Source organism: Morus notabilis, unplaced genomic scaffold (assembly GCF_000414095.1).
Source record: "Morus notabilis unplaced genomic scaffold, ASM41409v2 Scaffold1009, whole genome shotgun sequence".
Classification (NCBI taxonomy): Eukaryota; Viridiplantae; Streptophyta; class Magnoliopsida; order Rosales; family Moraceae; genus Morus; species Morus notabilis.
In genome coordinates, this window is record NW_010357868.1 from 485,212 (window position 1) to 503,712 (window position 18,501).

An 18,501-nucleotide genomic window follows, 5' to 3' on the forward strand; every position below is an offset into this window, starting at 1 on the left:
CGTGTAAAAAGGTTTTGGATTTTTTATTTATTTATATGCCGAAAAAAGGATTTATTTATCCTTCAAAAAAAAAAAAAAACAAAGAAAGAAAAGAAAAAAAGGATTTATAAAAGAAAACGGCAAAGAATTAGGACGACGACTTTCTACAGCGCCTCCCTCAACGATGTCTTCCAAGTTTCCAAATTCCAAGGACACTCTTATCTTCTGCAACCCCCATGAAAGCTTCTTAATTTTCTCTCTCTAAAATCCGATTCCCTTCTCTCTCCTCAAAAAGTCCTCGCACCTGACCATGCCCCTTCCGAAATCCCTATTCACTTTCCTCTCCCGCAATTTCTCTTCCTCCTCTTACGCCGCCGCCGCCGCCGCCAGGAAGCTTCCAGTAATCCGAGGAACCAACAACATTCACCCCATTCACAAGCTCAGAGCTCTCAAGGAAGCTCAGAAAGCCCTAACCGACTATCTCCACGACACCAGAGGCTTGCCTTTCATCTTCGCCGAGCAAATTGCCGCCAATTCTTTCTTCGCCCTCTCCGACCTCATTCGCAAGATTCGCTTCTCCGCTTTCACCTTCTCCGAAAGCTTCGAAAGCCTCCTCAGGTATCACCCCGTTAACGAATTTGAATTTTTCCTCGAAAGCATTGGCATAGATCGTCAAGATGTTCATTTGTTTTTGCCAAAGAACACGTTTTTCTTTTCCGAGGATTCAAATGTTCTAGATGCTTCTTTAGAGCTTATTCAGTTTGGATTTCCGTGGAATAAGTTGGGGGTTTTGTATAGAGAGGAAGTTTCGATTTTTAGCATGTCTGGTGATGAGTTAACTGATAGGCTTAATGGATTTAAAGAAAGGTTTGGTTATGATAATCTTTGTGTGGTTGGTGTATGCTTGGCTTTCCCTTACTTGTTGAGTGTGGAAGGCCAATCGGGTGGTTGTATCGAGGCGGTTTTTGAGGACTTGGAAATGGTTTTTCAGAATTTTGAATTGGCGAGAAGTTGTGTGGAGGAAAATGTGGATACTTGGTATGAGCTTTGTAGGAAAGTTAGGGTGTTTTATGATTTGGGTTGCAAGAAGGGGAAGGTAGGAGAACTAATGTGTAAGAGGAAAGAACTTATTTTTCCAAGTACCCTCATGTGTTGGGGAGAAACAAAATGGAAAATTTACCTCATGTAATGAAGGCTTTGGATCTGCATGAATGGTGCTTCGACAAGATTAGGAGTTCAAATGGTCAGATATTGGCAATGTATTCCATTGGTTGCCATGATGAAGATATGAATAAGGAGTTTTTAGATGGCTTGAAGAGAATCGAATCTTCAAAGTGTCGCGCCCATACTATGAATAAACTGGATTTCTTGAAACAAATTGGTTTGGAGAGAATGCTTTGACTTTGAAGGTCCTAAATATCTTGTGTGGCTATGGGAGTGAGCTACAAAGGAGATTTGATTTCCTTCTCAGCAAAGGTTTCAAGCACTCAAACCTCTGTTTGATGATAAGAACGAAGCCCAAGATACTAAATCAGGGCCACAAGAAAGTGGAACGGAAGTTGAACTTTTGGTGCCAGGAACTTGGATCCTCTATACAGGAACTAGAGAAAGTCCCAGGATTTTTGTGTTTTGACTTGGAGAATCGGACTAAGCGCAGATACAGATTCTATGTTTGGCTTAGGAAGACTGGCTTATATACGAAGAAATCTGCCATTTCAACCGTGATTTATCCTGATGAAAAGCAGTTCATAAAGCGCGTTTTTGAGATTCACCCAGCGGCTCCAAAACTGTATTTAGAGTGTTTCTGATATAAGTCTTGGACTAGCATGTTCATAACATCATGGAGAAGCTTGTCTGAGAACTTGATCCAGAAGAATTAGAACTGAAAGGCGAACCTTTTGTGCAAGGCAATGAGATCCTCTTTAGAGTACCTGGATAGTCGCCTGGGATTCTTATGTTTTTGCTAGAAGATAATGGCTTATGCTCTGAAGACTACTAAATATCATTGCTACTGGCCACAACAGCATTGTAGAGTGACTTTTCGGAATTCATTAAACTGCTCCAAAATAGTATTCGGAGTGTTTTTCATACCCAAGATTCGTTCAATGATTGTCAGGAGTCATCTTGGATGCGAGTGTATATACCATGAAGACTCTTGTGAAACATTTGTGGGTTTTGTATTTAATCTCATAAATCTGATAATAGTTTTCTTCTCGAGGTTTCCTTGTTCACAGTTACAGAATTCGTTAGCTACCTAAGAAGGGTCAGTACTTACAATCTTAATGCAGCAAGTGGAAGTGTCGAGGCTCTTAATGCTTGTGTTGTATTTCCTGGCATTGAGCATTTTCATTTATGTTCAATGCTTACAATCTTCGTGTTATTTCTTTTTATTAAACACAAAAGCAGGACAAGTATCCTGAAAATAGGGGACAGATACATCACTGAGTTATGCACTTGTATTGCTTGTTTCAAGTGAACAAGGAATCAATGTGGGATTTGGGAATCCAGTGCCAAATGGGATTTGAACAATTACTGAAATTGAATGCTAACATTGTGCTTGTGTAAGTTTAAAAATTCCTAAAAAATACAACTTGTGTAAGTTATATCTAATATGTATTTTGTAATACTATATATTTGTATAATCTATTAATGGTATTAAATCAACACACATTTCCATCAAATCATCACATAAAATTTAACAGTTTGGCATGAACTTGTTCTTACATTACGAGTCCTCGTCGCGTTCACCTGCAGAATATAACTCAACGTAATGTTAGAATTAACTAATTATAACACGATAACATCATTCATGTTAATTTCTAACGTGTATTTTTTACGAATTTGTCAGTTAGAAAAATGGGTATTACAATAAGGTTTCATAATCATTTATGTTAATTTCTAACGTCTATTTCTACGAATTTATCAGTTAGAAAAATGGGTATTACAATAAGGTTTCACAATGTAACGCATTGGACACGTTTGACTTTTAACATGATGATATTAAAACAAAAAAAAAAATCTCTCCCCTCTTTTATGCTAACAATATCAACTAATCCATTAATTTCCATTAGTTCCGTCAAATTGGGTGCCAATTTAATTGGGATCTTAATTTGTCTGCAACAAAATAGAAGAACGAGGAAAACAATATGAACATGAGGAAACTACGATATGAGTGTGAATAAGTAATTCTATACAAGGTCCATAATACTTCTAGTAACATCCAAGCTTATCTAAAGTGATCACAAGATAATTAGAATCCCAATTGTTGTTATTCTTGATTTTAGTACACTTCACTAAGATTTTGATGTTTCAAGTACTTGTGGTCAAATTTCAGTCATTTATATGTAGTGCTTATAAATTTAATTATCAACATTTTTTCTGAGTAATATTCTGAAACATACAAACAAATATATCAACCTCAACTTGTGGAGATAATTTAATATTCTTCTAGCCCAAAAAAAGGTTTAGAAAGTTCATAATAAGTCACCTTTTCGCATCTTTCGTTTATTTTAGTCAAGTCTTAATGCGTCAAGACAATTAGAAGATAAAATTTTGGAGAAGTAATAAAATAAGATGTATATATGTATGGTGTTATTATGGCAATATGCATATGTACAAAAGAAATACGCTTAGACGACTTTGACTTCTTCTTCTTCTTCTTCTTCTTTTTTTTTTTTTTTTTTTTTTTTTTTTTTTTCCTTTGATATGAAGGAGACTCTTCTAAATGTTGGTGTATTGCACGGCCTCAATCAATATCTCTCGTTAATATTCATAGCAAATGCAATTACATATTATGCGCAAAGAGAAATTTATTAGTTTTTATGTGATCTTTATAGAGTTTAATATCATGAATACTTATATGCCAATAACCAGTACTGTAAGAATAATATATACTAATATTGTTTTGCAAGCAACTTATGATCATGAATTATATTCTAGATTCTTATCATTAAGTTTGTTTAATTACATATGTAATTATGTTGGATATGGCATTACAATATATAAATTTTTACCCCAAAAAACTATATATAAATTCCTTTTTTTTTCAAATTAAATTTTAGTTTCATGCAATTTGGTTTTTGCTTAATATTTTAATGCAAATTCAGAAGAATGACCTATTTTCTACATTTTTTTATGGAATCTATAACCACTTAAGGTGTGTTATCTCTGGATTTTTTAACTAACATCGTTGATATTCCAAAATCTCCGCAAGAATCTCCACGATCTTAACAAGGGTGAAAATAAGATAAGATTTTGATCGTTGATTGCTGCAATTTTATATATGGCGGTGAAATTCGTAGGCAGTTTATTTATTTATTTACTTTTTTTCCTTTCCCAATGAATATTTCACGATAATTACTATGCAAACTCATTTGAACTAGTGGTCTCCACAATTCCACTAGACATCACTCTCATTTACTAGTATCGTGTAAGTTGATAGTTTTGTTGAAATGTATGCGTTGTCTGATTTACAAACTACCTGACTCAAACTTGAAACCAAGGAAATAAAGAGATGCTGATCAACAAGACGGCACATGAAGCAAACTTGACTTTTCAAGAAAATGATCAGAAGATTATAACATTTGTGGTCATGAAAATTTCTCTCCTGAGTTTTTCTGGCAACAATTATCTTCAAGAATCTAAAATCGTGTCTAAAATTTGTAACTCTATTTGATTTTTTAAAAGTTCTAAAACTTACAACCTCATAATTTTTGACTGGATTCAAAAGTTTGCAACCCGTATATTTAAAACATGAATCTGACCAACAATAACAGATGAACTTCTTGTCTTGAGAAACGGGTTGACAAAATATAGATTAAGATAGATGAATAAATGACAAATTTTCTACCTTTTTTTTTAATAATTCTCTCTACACACATTCATTTGCAAAAAGTTCTTTTTTTTTTGTTACCTCCCCTCACCTGCACACACACTTTTATTTTTTCTTTTTCGTTCCTTTCTCTCACTTCTCTTCTGCACACACGTTGCACCCACACAAGCTTTTTTTGCTTTTTTTGTTTTGTTTTCTCTCTCCCTTCTGCACACACACGCACCAAGTCCTCCTTTTTTTTCTTTCCTCTTTTGTTTCATCCCCCTATATGCCTATATATAGGCATTTTTGAAGCAACCCACGTCCTTTTTTATTATTATTTAAATAAGATTAATTGCTTTTCTCTTTGAGAAATTATCTTCACCTTATTTTTTATCCAACTCTCCACTAACACATTTTACTCTTTCTTTATACATCCACTTCTTCCAGGAAGTTTTTCAACCTCCCACGTGTAGTTTTTTTTTTTTTTTTTTTTTTTTTTTTTTTCGCTTAACAATCTTAACCCATCATTATCAAGATGGTTATGGTACTAATACATGTTGTTTTAACAAGTATGTCCGAGACAATGAATGATAAATTCAAAACAAATCTTCTGTTAGGCTAGCTAAATAAAGATTAGCACCAAACAACAACTAACCTCAAACAATCAGCTGAGGCAAAAGAAAAAAAGGCAGATTCATTAAGACATTGAATTGTAATACTCCAAGGTTTAATAGCAGAAATCCTTGAAAGGAAGAATTTGCAACGAAACAATTTTATGAACTATTCAAGTTGTGCATAATTTATGAAACAACAAGTTTTCCATCCAAATCAAAAAATTAGTGTTTAAATAAACAGAAAAATAAATTTGGCTTCGGCTTATATAAGCTTAAATCCCACCAATTGAGATTCTCGTCGTAACATCAAGGGTAGTATCGTACTTTTCTGATTGTGTTTCTTTCTCTTGGGAATGATCGATTTTGTAAACATAAATTGTATCACAAATTGGTTTAATTCGATTACTAAAGTGAGGGTGAATCATGGGGTTTAAGACTTTTGCAAGTTTTTTATTGTAAAGATTTCAATTAATGACAAAAAGTTGATTAATAGTTAAATGGTAGTACCAGTTTGTGTCGTTTCATAAGGATATTGTCGCTCATGTAGAATATTATCATTTATCTATATTATTGTTGTTTCTCATGTTTATATCGTCTAACAGTTTGGGAGTTCATTGTTGTACACCGTACTGATGTCGTTTATTGATGTGTTGTGGCTCCTCGTACTCATGTCTTTTTGTTGTTTTCATTTGCTTATTGCCTGATTTGTTAATGTCGTATTCACACTACAATCTTTGTTCCGTCGTTTTGTAATGATAATACTTTTGTCGTTTACCTTGATTGTTTTGTTTAGTTATTGATGTCCTTTCTCGCGTTCACGTTGTGTTATTTTTCAGTCGTTCGTCCAGTATATGTCATTACGTTGGTTTATTGTCGTTTATGTTGTTTATAAACAGAAACAAGTAGAATTGTCAGATACTTGAATTCTATAAGAATGATAACAATGCGGACAAATCAGGATTTCTGATTCTTTTGTCAAGTTTTTGTTGTGATGTTTCTTTACGGTTATTTGTGGTGTGGATATGTGAGATTTATCAATTTAATTAGTGTTCAGTTATCGATAATTTCTGCTCATAACAATGTGAGAGTATAGCTACTGTTTGCTAGTAATTAGCAAAATTGATGTATGTTTTACAAGCTTAAAGATGGTCAGATTCTTCGAAACAAGTCTACTTTCTACCTTATGGTGATTTAGAATGCGCACAAATGATTTTCTCTTTAATTTTGAAAATGAGCCGAGTTCAATAATATGCATCTTGTTAGGCTAATTGCGACGTATAGTATATTCAATAATATGTACATGCGCTAGGCGTACAAATATTTCTTATTAATTTCCTGATAACAATGAACCAAACTATTTAAATTGGGAATTGATAACTTTATGCGGGTTGATTTTGTGGACTAATTAAAGTGAAGTTGTCGAGTTAGAAGTTGAGACTAGCGCAAAAGGAAGAATAAATCGCTTAATAAACATCTAAACCGCTAATTTTAAAGGCTGCACAGAGGCAAACAACCTGACAAATGCAACATCAGAAACTATAGAGAAGGGATCATCTATCTCTTCTAACTCACCAAAAAAAAAAGACAAAAGAAAAGAGACCTTATCAAAAAGCATGGAAAATTTGTTTCGGCAGGAATATGTACAAATGGGTTTGTCATTGGAGTTGCTCATGCATGGCGCGCGCATGATGATCATAAAAAGGAGGGGATGATTTGTAAAAAGGCTTTTAGAATACCAGTTCTTTTGAAGTTTCACAATCCTCTGCTGAAATGATGCGGCTTCAATCGTTCTATCTTGTTGTTCTTTTTATTGATTCATCATGTTCCTTGTGTTAGGAAATTCACGTTTCCTAATATGTGTGGGCCACATATTTTATAACATGGGAAATTGTAGAAAATAGACCTATATTTAAAACTTAGGAAAGTAAATGACCAATTTACAAATGTATAAAAATTAATAGACCATTTCATGTTTTTAACCTTTTTTTTTGTTGTTGCTATTTTTCCCTTTTCTTTGGTAAATCCAAGTTAGAATCACTTGAAAAATAATGAATAATACAAATTTTAATGGTAAATCTCAGATATACCTATTATTCAAGTTCTAATGGGACAAGACAAGATATTTATAAAGATATATTATTACGTACAGAGAGGTGAGGTTTATATTTGTGTGGATTATGGCAGTTTCTTACACGTGCCTTGTGAAATGCGCAGACAACTTAAATTGACTTGTCAAACTATATTGGATTTTATATTCACGTACGACAAATATTTTCCTATGAATATTCCACGATTCTTTCATTATTTTGCAAGTTTTGTGATCAATATATAGTATATATGTATTTATATACATATTTTGCATGGCAGAATTTTTGCTTCCATCAGTCTCTCTCCTTAATTTTTAGAGCAAGTATAGTGCAGCAGTATATCATGTTAAGATAAATCAGGATTTATTAGCTTTCAGGTAATGATAATTCTTTACAATTTTAAAATCATGGTGTAATATATTGCAAGAACCACATGTAATAATAATCCACGTACGTAATATATATACTTTATAGCAACACAAAATAATGAATTATATTGTATAAAAAAAATGAATTATATTATTTGATATTTGATGAAAGATTTTAATGTTGAATTACATATATATATATATATATATGATTATGATGAAAGTTTGTTACTTAACGATATATGATTTTTTTTAATTAAATTTCAGTTTCATGCATTAATTCTGTTTTCTTTAAGAACTAATGAAAATTAATAAAAAAATGACCTTAACTTTTATTTTGTTTTCCTAATGATGCATACGCTTTTCTAATTAAATTTCACTTTTCTGCAAAAAGAAAAAAAAAAGCTTTTATGCCGCTTTTGCAGTTTTATTTCCTTAGCTTTCTTGTATTTTTTCTTTATTTTTTCATTAATAAAATTGAGTGAAGGATTTAGTGCAGGATGAGATAGAAATTGGGTGCCAATTTAATTGGGATCTTAATTTGTCTGCAACGAAATACAAGAACGAGGAAAACAATATGAACATGAGGAAACTACGATATGAGTGTGAATAAATAATTCTATAATCCATAATACTTCTAGCAACATCCAAGCTTATCTAAAGTGATCACAATATAATTAGAATCCCAATTGTGGTTATTCTTGATTTTAGTATACTTCACTAAGATTTTGGTGTTTCAAGTACTTGTGGTTAAATTTCAGTCGTTTATATGTAGTGCTTATAAATTCAATTATCAACATTTTTTCTGAGTAATATTTGGAAACATACAAACAAATATATCAACCTCAACTTGTGGAGATAATTTAATATTCTTCTAGCCCAAACAAAGGTTTAGAAAGTTCATAATAAGTCACCTTTTCTTATCTTTCATGTATGGCTGGCTAAATAACAGAATTTCATTTATTTTAGTCCAGACAGAATTTCATAATGCGTCAAAACAATTAGAAGATAAGATTTTGGAGAAGTAATAAGATAAGATGTATATATGTATGTTGTTATTATGGCAATATGCATATGTACAAGAGAAATACGCTTAGACGACTTTGACTTCTTCTTCATGTTTTTTGTTTTTTTGCCCCTTTGATATAAAGGAGACTCTTCTGAACCATAATTTACGGCTAGCTAATATTTCCCTATGAATATTTCACGACGTTTGAAATGTATATGTGCGTGTATTGCACGGCCTCAATCAATATCTCTCTTTAATATTCATAGCAAATGCAATTACATATTATGCGCTAAGAGAAATTTATTAGTTTTTAAGTGGTCTTTATAAAGTTTAATATCATGAATACTTATATGCCAATAACCAGTACTGTAAGAATAATATATACTAATATTGTTTTGCAAGCAACTTAAGATCATGAATTATATTCTAGATTCTTATCATTAAGTTTATTTAATTACATATGCAATTATGTTGGATATGACATTACAATATATACATTTTTACCCCAGAAAACTATATATATATATATATATATATTCTTTTTTTCAAATTAAATTTTAGTTTCATGCAATTTCGTTTTTGTTTAAAATTAATACAAATTCAGAAGAAATACCTATTTTCTACATATTTTTTATGGAATCTATAACCACTTTAAGGCATGTTATCTCTGGATTTTTCAACTAACATCGTCGAGATTCTAAAATCTTCACGATCTTAATAGGGGTGAAAATAAGATAAGATTTCGATCGTTGATTGTTGCAATTGTATATATGGCAATGAATTTCGTAGGCAGTTTGTTTATTTATTTATTAATTTATTTTTTTGCTTTTTTCCCTTTCCCAATGAATATTTCACAATAATTACTATGCAAACTCATTTGAACTTGTGGTCTCCACAATTCCACTAGACATCACTCTCATTTACTAGTATCGTGTAAGTTAATAATTTTGTTGAAATGTATGCGTTGTCTGATTTACAAACAACTTGACTCAAACTTGAAAACAAGGAAATAAAGAGATGCTGATCAACAAGACGGCACATGAAGCAAACTTGACTTTTCAAGAAAATGATCAAACGATTATAACATTTGTGGTCATGAAAATTTCTCTCCTGGGTTTTTCTGGCAACAATTATCTTCAAGAATCTAAAATCGTGTCTATAAGTATCTCGACCTGCTTCTACTACTTTTGCTCAGTTCACATAAAAGAAATCACAGAAAAAAAAAACAATATTATGGACTTCTTGTTGTGGTTATCTTCCTTGGTGTTGCTATTCTTAAACTTTTCCTCGTTCCATGTTCATACGGTTGCTAACTCTTTCTTTCTTTTTCTTTTTTGTGTTTCTTTTTTTTTTTTTTTTTTTTTTTTTTTTTTTTTTGTGCTCATTACTTCTTTTAATGCTTCTTTTTTTTGCTCATGCATGGTTGCTAATAGCCTTTTTAAATTCGTTAAAAAAAGCCATCTTTGACTTATTTAGTCTCAAAACTGCTTTTGAAGATATTTGGATAGACACTCTAAAAGTGCTTTTAGTTTTTATACTCTTTTGCAACAAGTCACATCTTTAGAGCATCTGCAATGCAATGTTATAATTGATGTGTTAATTGTAAATTTAACATTTAAGTGTAAAAAATACTCTCAAATGCAATACTATTTGTTGTGCTAAATTTTCTATATGCTATACTTTCTGGTAAATTTTCCATAGAGTATATGAGAAGTTTGACATTTGATAACTATTAGTTGAAATGTTTACTTTTTCTTATAATCATTGCAACTTTTCCATTTTCTAATTATTTTAAAAACAAAACTTTACTTTTACAACTTTCAAAGCTTAATAATTATAGAAAAAAGTAAATTTAGCATTTTAAATAGCATTATGCATTGGATTAAAAATAAAAATAACATATCATATCATACTTTTTGATGTTAAATATACAATTGACATTAATATTTATATTGGAGATGGTCTTAGTATTTATAAAAAAAAGGAGCTTATCATTTTTTTTATTTACATGTTTAACATTTTATTTGTGAACAACAAATTAAATATTCCATCCGTATCCTTGTATTATAATAAGTGTTTTTGACTTATTTATCCAAACCGGCTCAAAAGCTCTTATGACATTAAAAAAAACACTTTTTCATGCACAATTCAAATACTAATTAAAAAGTCTGGACTTATGCTTCTTTCTTCTACTGCTTAAAAGTGAAAGCACAGGCTCTCCCAAAGGGGTCCTAACTCTTTTAATACTTCTTTTTCGCAGTTGTCTTGCCATGACGACGAGAGGTTGGCGTTGTTGCAGTTCAAGCAAAGCTTTGTCATTGAAAAATTAGCTTCTTCTTATGAGGGTGCTTATCCTAAGGTCTTGTCGTGGAAAGCTCAAGGAGGAAGCAGCAACTGCTGCTCTTGGGATGGCGTCGAGTGTGACGAGAAGACGGGCCATGTGATTGGCCTTATTCTCAACAGCAGTTGTCTCTATGCCTCTATCAATTCCAGTAGCAGCCTCTTCCATCTTGTCCATCTCCAAAAGTTGAATCTTGCTGATAATAACTTCAGTTACTCTCTCATTCCTTCTGCAATTGGGCAGTTTTTGGGTTTGACATATCTAAACCTCTCAGATTCACGGTTTTATGGCCAAATTCCAACAGAAATTTCACGTCTTTCCAAATTGACTTTCCTCGACCTATCTTCACATTTTGATCCTTTCACATCTTATTATCCATTGTTGGTACTTAATTATCCCAGTTTGAGGAGCCTGGTTCAAAATTTAACAAGCTTAGAGTGGCTTCGTCTCACATCTGTTCACATACCATCCACAGTTCCTGATTTCCTAGCAAATTTCACTTCTTTGAAAGCCATTTTTCTGCAAAATTGTGGATTGTATGGTGAGTTTCCTAAGAACATTTTTCATCTGCCAAACCTAAAAATTCTTAAACTAGGGTGGAATAAGGACCTCACTGGTTATTTGCCTGAATTCCACCAACGGAGTCCGCTTGAGGGTTTGGAGCTTTCAGAGACTAGTTTCTCGGGATGTATACCGCCCTCAATTGAAAAGCTTGAATCATTAGAATGGCTATATCTTCGGGGATGCAATTTTTCAAGGCCGTTACCATCTTCACTTGGTAAGCTTTCCAAACTTATTGATCTAGACATAGGCGTGAGCCACTTGGGTGGTCCAATTCCATCTTGGCTGGGAAACCTTTCCCAACTGGTTCGTCTGTATCTTGACAACAACAATCTAGATGGTAGTATTCCATCTTGGTTTGGAGCCCTCACACAGCTAAACCATCTGAACCTCAAATTTAATAATCTAAATGGTTATATTCCATCTTCTTTTCAGAATCTTAGTCAACTCGGTTATTTAAGCGTTTATGATAATCACCTAACCGGACCAATCCCATCTTCATTTGGAAACCTCACCCAACTTTTTTACATTGATCTTGCACGCAATGAATTGTGTGGTTCGGTTCCGCATTCATTATACAAACTCATGAATTTGGAGACACTTTATCTATATGATAACAAACTCACTGGCACCTTGGAGTTTGACTTGTTTTTTACTATGAGAAGTCTCGTTGACCTTAGCCTGAGTGGGAACACTTTGTCACTGTTTTTTCACCAAAGAAACATAAATGCAACAACTTCGAAATTCACAGGCCTGGGTTTGCGATCTTGCAACTTAAGTGAGTTCCCAAATTTCCTCAGGCATCAAAATAAATTGGAGTGGTTGAATCTTTCTAGGAATAAAATTCACGGTCATATTCCAAAATGGATGTGGAATACAAGTTTGGAAACTTTGACTTTCCTCTTCCTTAATGACAACTTCCTGGTAGACTTTCCCCACCCATCACCAATATTTCTTCCATGGGTCAATCTATGGGCATTGGACCTTAGTTTTAATTTGTTGCAAGGACAGTTGCCGATTGCTCCAACATGGATGTGTGATTTGAGCTCTCTTTGGCTACTCGATTTGTCTTCAAACAATTTGAGTGGCACGGTTCCACAATGTCTAGGAAAGCTTAATTCCCTGTCAGTGTTGAATTTGAGAAACAACTCTTTTGGTGGTACCATTCCTCAAGTATGCGCGTTGCCAAGTAATTTGAAGATGATTGATCTCAGCAAGAATAAATTCAAGGGGCAATTAGCAAGGTCGATGGCCGCTTGTACGAAGCTTGAGTATTTTGATGTGGAAAAAAATCAACTGACTGATATCTTTCCTGCTTGGTTGGGAACTCTTCCTGAATTAAAATTTCTAAGTCTGCGACATAATAGATTCTATGGTTTTATCAAGAAACCCAAACAAAAATTTTTGTTCGCCAAGTTGCGTGTTATGGATCTCTCTTACAATAATTTCACTGGTAAATTGCCTTTTCAATACATGCTTATTTGGAGTGGAATGAAAGCTATCAACAATACAGATTCGAGATACATGAAGGAAACGCAAATTTCTCATCCGCCCAGAACAAATATATCGCAATCTTTCAATTATTACTTTTCTACTACAATTGTCAACAAAGGTCAAGAAAGAAATTATCCGGTGATTTTAGAAAGCTTTGCAGGGATTGACTTCTCTTGCAACAAATTCAATGGAGAGATTCCACAACTCGTTGGAAACCTCGTAGCTCTTCGTTCGCTGAATTTGTCCTTTAACAATCTTACCGGTAGTATTCCATCATCCTTGGGGAATTTAACGGAGCTTGAATCACTAGATCTTTCTAATAATAAGCTCTCAGGAGAGATCCCCCCGCAGCTAACGAGACTCACATTCCTTCAAAGTTTTGATGTATCCCGCAACAATCTCAGAGGCCCCATACCACAAGCGAACCAATTTGGTAATATGGATAATACCTCTTTTGAAGGTAATCCAGGTCTTTGTGGGAATCCGTTATCCAAGAAATGCGGAGATTCCAAGGCCTTGCCACTGCCACCTTCAATTGTTGAAGAAGGCGATGATTCAAAATCTTCGATTGAACTGGATTGGAAATTTGTTTTGGCTGGATGCATATGCGGGTTTGTCGTTGGAGTTGCTCTTGGCGACTTGGTGATCACAAAGAGGCGATGATGGTTTCTCAAGCCCTTCAGAAGAATTCCACTGAGAATGGAGATCAGGCAACGTAGAAATTGACCTTAGCAGGTTATTTGTCCCTTGCTCTACTTAGTTTCTTTCAATTACATAGTTTCTTTTGATGGTTATGTTTTTTTAAGTTGTTTTTCAAGCAGTACTGTAGTAGTATGTTTTCAATGTTAAATTACTATTTTTTTGAAAAACTAATATTACTACTTCTTTCACATATCACATTATAAGAACTTGCAAAATGTAAAAGCCTTGTTGTTTACTCTTCTTATGTAGTTGATTATTTATTGCAGAAGAAGGTTGTTGCTCCTTGGAGAATTGAACAAAAATGGTGGTCAACTTTCTGCAAACTTTCTTAAGATGTAGACATAGCTGGTTTCCCATAGTGGATCGGTCGTCTTTCAACTGAAGCAATTCAATTTGGCGTTGCAAATTGTTGGCATACTTCCGCAGATATTAACTGGATTTCATCTCTAGAGATATGGCTTTCTAATTGCCAAGTAATAGGTTATGGAATCTATAACCACTTTAAGGCATGTTATCTCTGGATTTTTCAACTAACATCGTCGAGATTCTAAAATCTTCACGATCTTAATAGGGGTGAAAATAAGATAAGATTTCGATCGTTGATTGTTGCAATTGTATATATGGCAATGAATTTCGTAGGCAGTTTGTTTATTTATTTATTAATTTATTTTGTTGCTTTTTTCCCTTTCCCAATGAATATTTCACAATAATTACTATGCAAACTCATTTGAACTTGTGGTCTCCACAATTCCACTAGACATCACTCTCATTTACTAGTATCGTGTAAGTTAATAATTTTGTTGAAATGTATGCGTTGTCTGATTTACAAACAACTTGACTCAAACTTGAAAACAAGGAAATAAAGAGATGCTGATCAACAAGACGGCACATGAAGCAAACTTGACTTTTCAAGAAAATGATCAAACGATTATAACATTTGTGGTCATGAAAATTTCTCTCCTGAGTTTTTCTGGCAACAATTATCTTCAAGAATCTAAAATCATGTCTATAAGTATCTGGACCTGCTTCTACTACTTTTGCTCAGTTGACATAAAAGAAATCACAGAAAAAGTCTATAAGTATTCCTGATTTTTGCTTGTATTCCTAATTAAAAAGTCTTGACTTATGCTTCTTTCTTCTACTGCTTAAAAGTGAAAGCACAGGCTCTCCCAAAGGGGTCCTAACTCTTTTAATACTTCTTTTTCGCAGTTGTCTTGCCATGATGACGAGAGGTTGGCGTTGTTGCAGTTCAAGCAAAGCTTTGTCATTGACAAATTAGCTTCTTCTTATGAGGGTGCTTATCCTAAGGTCTTGTCGTGGAAAGCTCAAGGAGGAAGCAGCAACTGCTGCTCTTGGGATGGCGTCGAGTGTGACGAGAAGACGGGCCATGTGATTGGCCTTATTCTCAACAGCAGTTGTCTCTACGGCTCTATCAATTCCAGTAGCAGCCTCTTCCATCTTGTCCATCTCCAAAAGTTGAATCTTGCTGATAATAACTTCAGTTACTCTCTCATTCCTTCTGCCATTGGGCAGTTTTTGGGTTTGACATATCTAAACCTCTCAGATTCATGGTTTTATGGTCAAATTCCATCAGAAATTTCACATCTTTCCAAATTGACTTTCCTCGACCTATCTTCAGATTTTGATGCGAATGATCCTTTGAATCAATATTATCCATTGTTGGAACTTAAAAATCCCAGTTCAAAATTTAACAAGCGTAGTGTGGCTTCGTCTCACATCTGTTCACATACCATCCACAGTTCCTGATTTCCTAGCAAATTTCACTTCTTTGAAGGCCATTTTTCTGGGAAATTGTGGATTGTATGGTGAGTTTCCTAAGAACATTTTTCATCTGCCAAACCTAAAAATTCTTAAACTAGGGTGGAATAAGGACCTCACTGGTTATTTGCCTGAATTCCACCAACGGAGTCCTCTTGATTTTTGGTGCTTTCAATGACTAGTTTCTCGGGATGTATACCACCCTCAATTGAAAAGCTTGAATCATTAGAAGGGCTAAATCTTTGGGGATGCAATTTTTCAAGGCCGTTACCATCTTCACTTGGTAAGCTTACCAAACTTATTAATCTAAACTTAGGCATGAACCATTTGGGTGGTCCAATTCCATCTTGGCTGGGAAACCTTTCCCAACTTGTTCGTCTGTATCTTGACAACAACAATCTAGATGGTTATATTCCATCTTTTCAGAATCTTAGTCAACTCGGTCTTTTAAGCCTACGTGATAATCACCTAACCGGACCAATCCCATCTTCATTTGGAAACCTCACCCAACTTTTTGCCGTTTATCTTGAAGGCAATGAATTGTGTGGATAAATTCCGCAGTCATTATACAAACTCATGAATTTGCAGACACTTTATCTACATTCTAACAAACTCACTGGCACCTTGGAGTTTGACTTGTTTTTTACTATGAGAAGTCTCGTTGACCTGCACCTGAGTGGGAACACATTGTCACTGTTTTTTCACCAAAGAAACATAAATGCAACAACTTCGAAATTCACAGGTCTGGGTTTGGGTTCTTGCAACTTAAGTGAGTTCCCAAATTTCCTCAGGCATCAAAATAAATTGGAGTGGTTGAATCTTTCTAGGAACAAAATTCACGGTCATATTCCAAAATGGATGTGGAATACAAGTTTGGATGTGGTGACAACTTCCTCGTAGACTTTCCCCACCCATCACCAATATTTCTTCCATGGGTCAATCTATGGGTATTCGACCTTAGTTTTAATTTACTGCAAGGACAGTTGCCGATTGCTCCGGCATCCGTTCAATATTAGTCCATCTCAAACAATTGGCTAACTGGAAAAATCTTCTCATGGATGTGCGATTTGAGCTCTCTTAGCAGACTTGATTTGTCTTCAAACAATTTGAGTGGCACGGTTCCACAATGTCTAGGAAAGCTTAGTTCCCTCCAGTGTTGAATTTGGCAAACAACTCTTTTGGTCGTACCATTCCTCAAGTATGCGCGTTGCCAAGTAATTTGAAGATGATTGATCTCAGCAATAATAAATTCAAGGGGCAATTAGCAAGATCGATGGCGGCTTGTACGAAGCTTGAGTATTTTGATGTAGAAAAAAATCAACTTACTGATATCTTTCCTGCTTGGTTGGGAACTCTTCCTGAATTAATAGTTTTAAGTCTGCGACATATGTATCACAATATTTCAATTATTACTATTCTACTACAATTGTCAACAAAGGTCAAGAAAGAAATTATCCGGTGATTTTAGAAAGCTTTGCAGGGATTGACTTCTCTTGCAACAAATTCAATGGAGAGATTCCACAACTCGTTGGAAACCTCATAGCTCTTCGTTCGCTGAATTTGTCCTTTAACAATCTTACCGGTAGTATTCCATCATCCTTGGGGAACTTAACGGTGCTTGAATCACAATCCTTACGAGATCCCCCCGCAGCTAACGAGACTCACATTCATTCAAAGTTTTGGTGTATCCCGCAACAATCTCAGAGGCCCCATACCACAAGCGAACCAATTTGGTAATATGGATAATACCTCTTTTGAAGGTAATCCAGGTCTTTGTGGGATTCCATTATACAAGAAATGCGGAGATTCCAAGGCCTTGCCACTGCCACCTTCAACTGTTGAAGAAGACGATGATTCAAAATCTTCGATTGAACTGGATTGGAAATTTGTTTTGGCTCGATGCATAAGCGGGTTTGTCGTTGGAGCTGCTCTTGGCGACATGGTGATCACAAAGAGGCGACGATGGTTTCTCAAGGCTTTCAGAAGAATTCCACCGAGAATGGAGATCAGGCAACGTAGAAATTGACCTTAGCAGGTTATTTGTCTTCCATTATACAAGAAATGCGGAGATTCCAAGGCCTTGCCACTGCCACCTTCAACTGTTGAAGAAGACGATGATTCAAAATCTTCGATTGAACTGGATTGGAAATTTGTTTTGGCTCGATGCATAAGCGGGTTTGTCGTTGGAGCTGCTCTTGGCGACATGGTGATCACAAAGAGGCGACGATGGTTTCTCAAGGCTTTCAGAAGAATTCCACCGAGAATGGAGATCAGGCAACGTAGAAAGTGACCTTAGCAGGTTATTTGTCCCTTGCTCTACTTAGTTTCTTTCAATTACATAGTTTCTTTTGTGTGTGTGTGTGTGTGTGTGTGTTTTTTTTTTTTTGTATATGGTTATGTTTTTTTAAGTTGTTTTCCAAGCAGTACTGTAGTAGTATGTTTTCAATGTTAATATTAATATTTTTTTTAAAAACTAATATTACTACTTCTTTCACATATCACATTATAAGAACTTGTAAGATGTAAAAGCCTTGTTCTTTACTCTTCTTATGTAGTTGATTATTTATTGCAGAAGAAGGTTGTTGCTCCTTGGAGAATTGAACAAAAATGGTGGTCAACTTTCTGCAAACTTTCTTAAGATGTAGACATAGCTGGTTTCCCATATCTTTAGAGAAGGTAACCAAATAGTGGATCGGTCGTCTTTCAACTGAAGCAATTCAATTTGGAGTTGCAAATTGTTGGCATACTTCCGCA

The 18,501-nt window shown here is 34.4% G+C and overlaps 2 protein-coding genes across 2 annotated transcripts; both read left to right on the forward strand.

Moving 5' to 3' along the window:
- The first annotated feature begins 152 nt into the window (after nucleotides 1-152).
- Nucleotides 153-1,258, forward strand: LOC21404680 (transcription termination factor MTEF18, mitochondrial). Its single transcript, XM_024177032.1, has one exon. The coding sequence runs from the start codon at nucleotides 290-292 to the stop codon at nucleotides 1,166-1,168; it is 879 nt and encodes a 292-aa protein (XP_024032800.1). The 5' UTR covers nucleotides 153-289; the 3' UTR covers nucleotides 1,169-1,258.
- LOC21404681 (receptor-like protein EIX2) lies at nucleotides 1,168-18,037 on the forward strand. Its single transcript, XM_024176857.1, has 10 exons — nucleotides 1,168-1,360; nucleotides 1,456-1,768; nucleotides 2,185-2,302; nucleotides 11,131-13,908; nucleotides 15,178-15,539; nucleotides 15,930-16,279; nucleotides 16,947-17,136; nucleotides 17,220-17,431; nucleotides 17,517-17,689; nucleotides 17,807-18,037. The coding sequence occupies exons 1-10, from the start codon at nucleotides 1,168-1,170 to the stop codon at nucleotides 18,035-18,037; spliced, it is 4,920 nt and encodes a 1,639-aa protein (XP_024032625.1).
- The last annotated feature ends 464 nt before the right edge of the window (nucleotides 18,038-18,501 follow it).

Bases quoted from the DNA above. Each gene is read 5' to 3' on its own strand.
- LOC21404680 (XM_024177032.1), top strand. From the start codon at position 290: ATGCCCCTTCCGAAATCCCTATTCACTTTCCTCTCCCGCAATTTCTCT.
- LOC21404681 (XM_024176857.1), top strand. From the start codon at position 1,168: ATGAAGGCTTTGGATCTGCATGAATGGTGCTTCGACAAGATTAGGAGT. The intron at 1,361-1,455 runs GTTTGGAGAGAA...TTCTCAGCAAAG, and splicing joins GGATTTCTTGAAACAAATTG to GTTTCAAGCACTCAAACCTC. The intron at 17,137-17,219 runs GTATCACAATAT...GATTTTAGAAAG, and splicing joins GTTTTAAGTCTGCGACATAT to CTTTGCAGGGATTGACTTCT.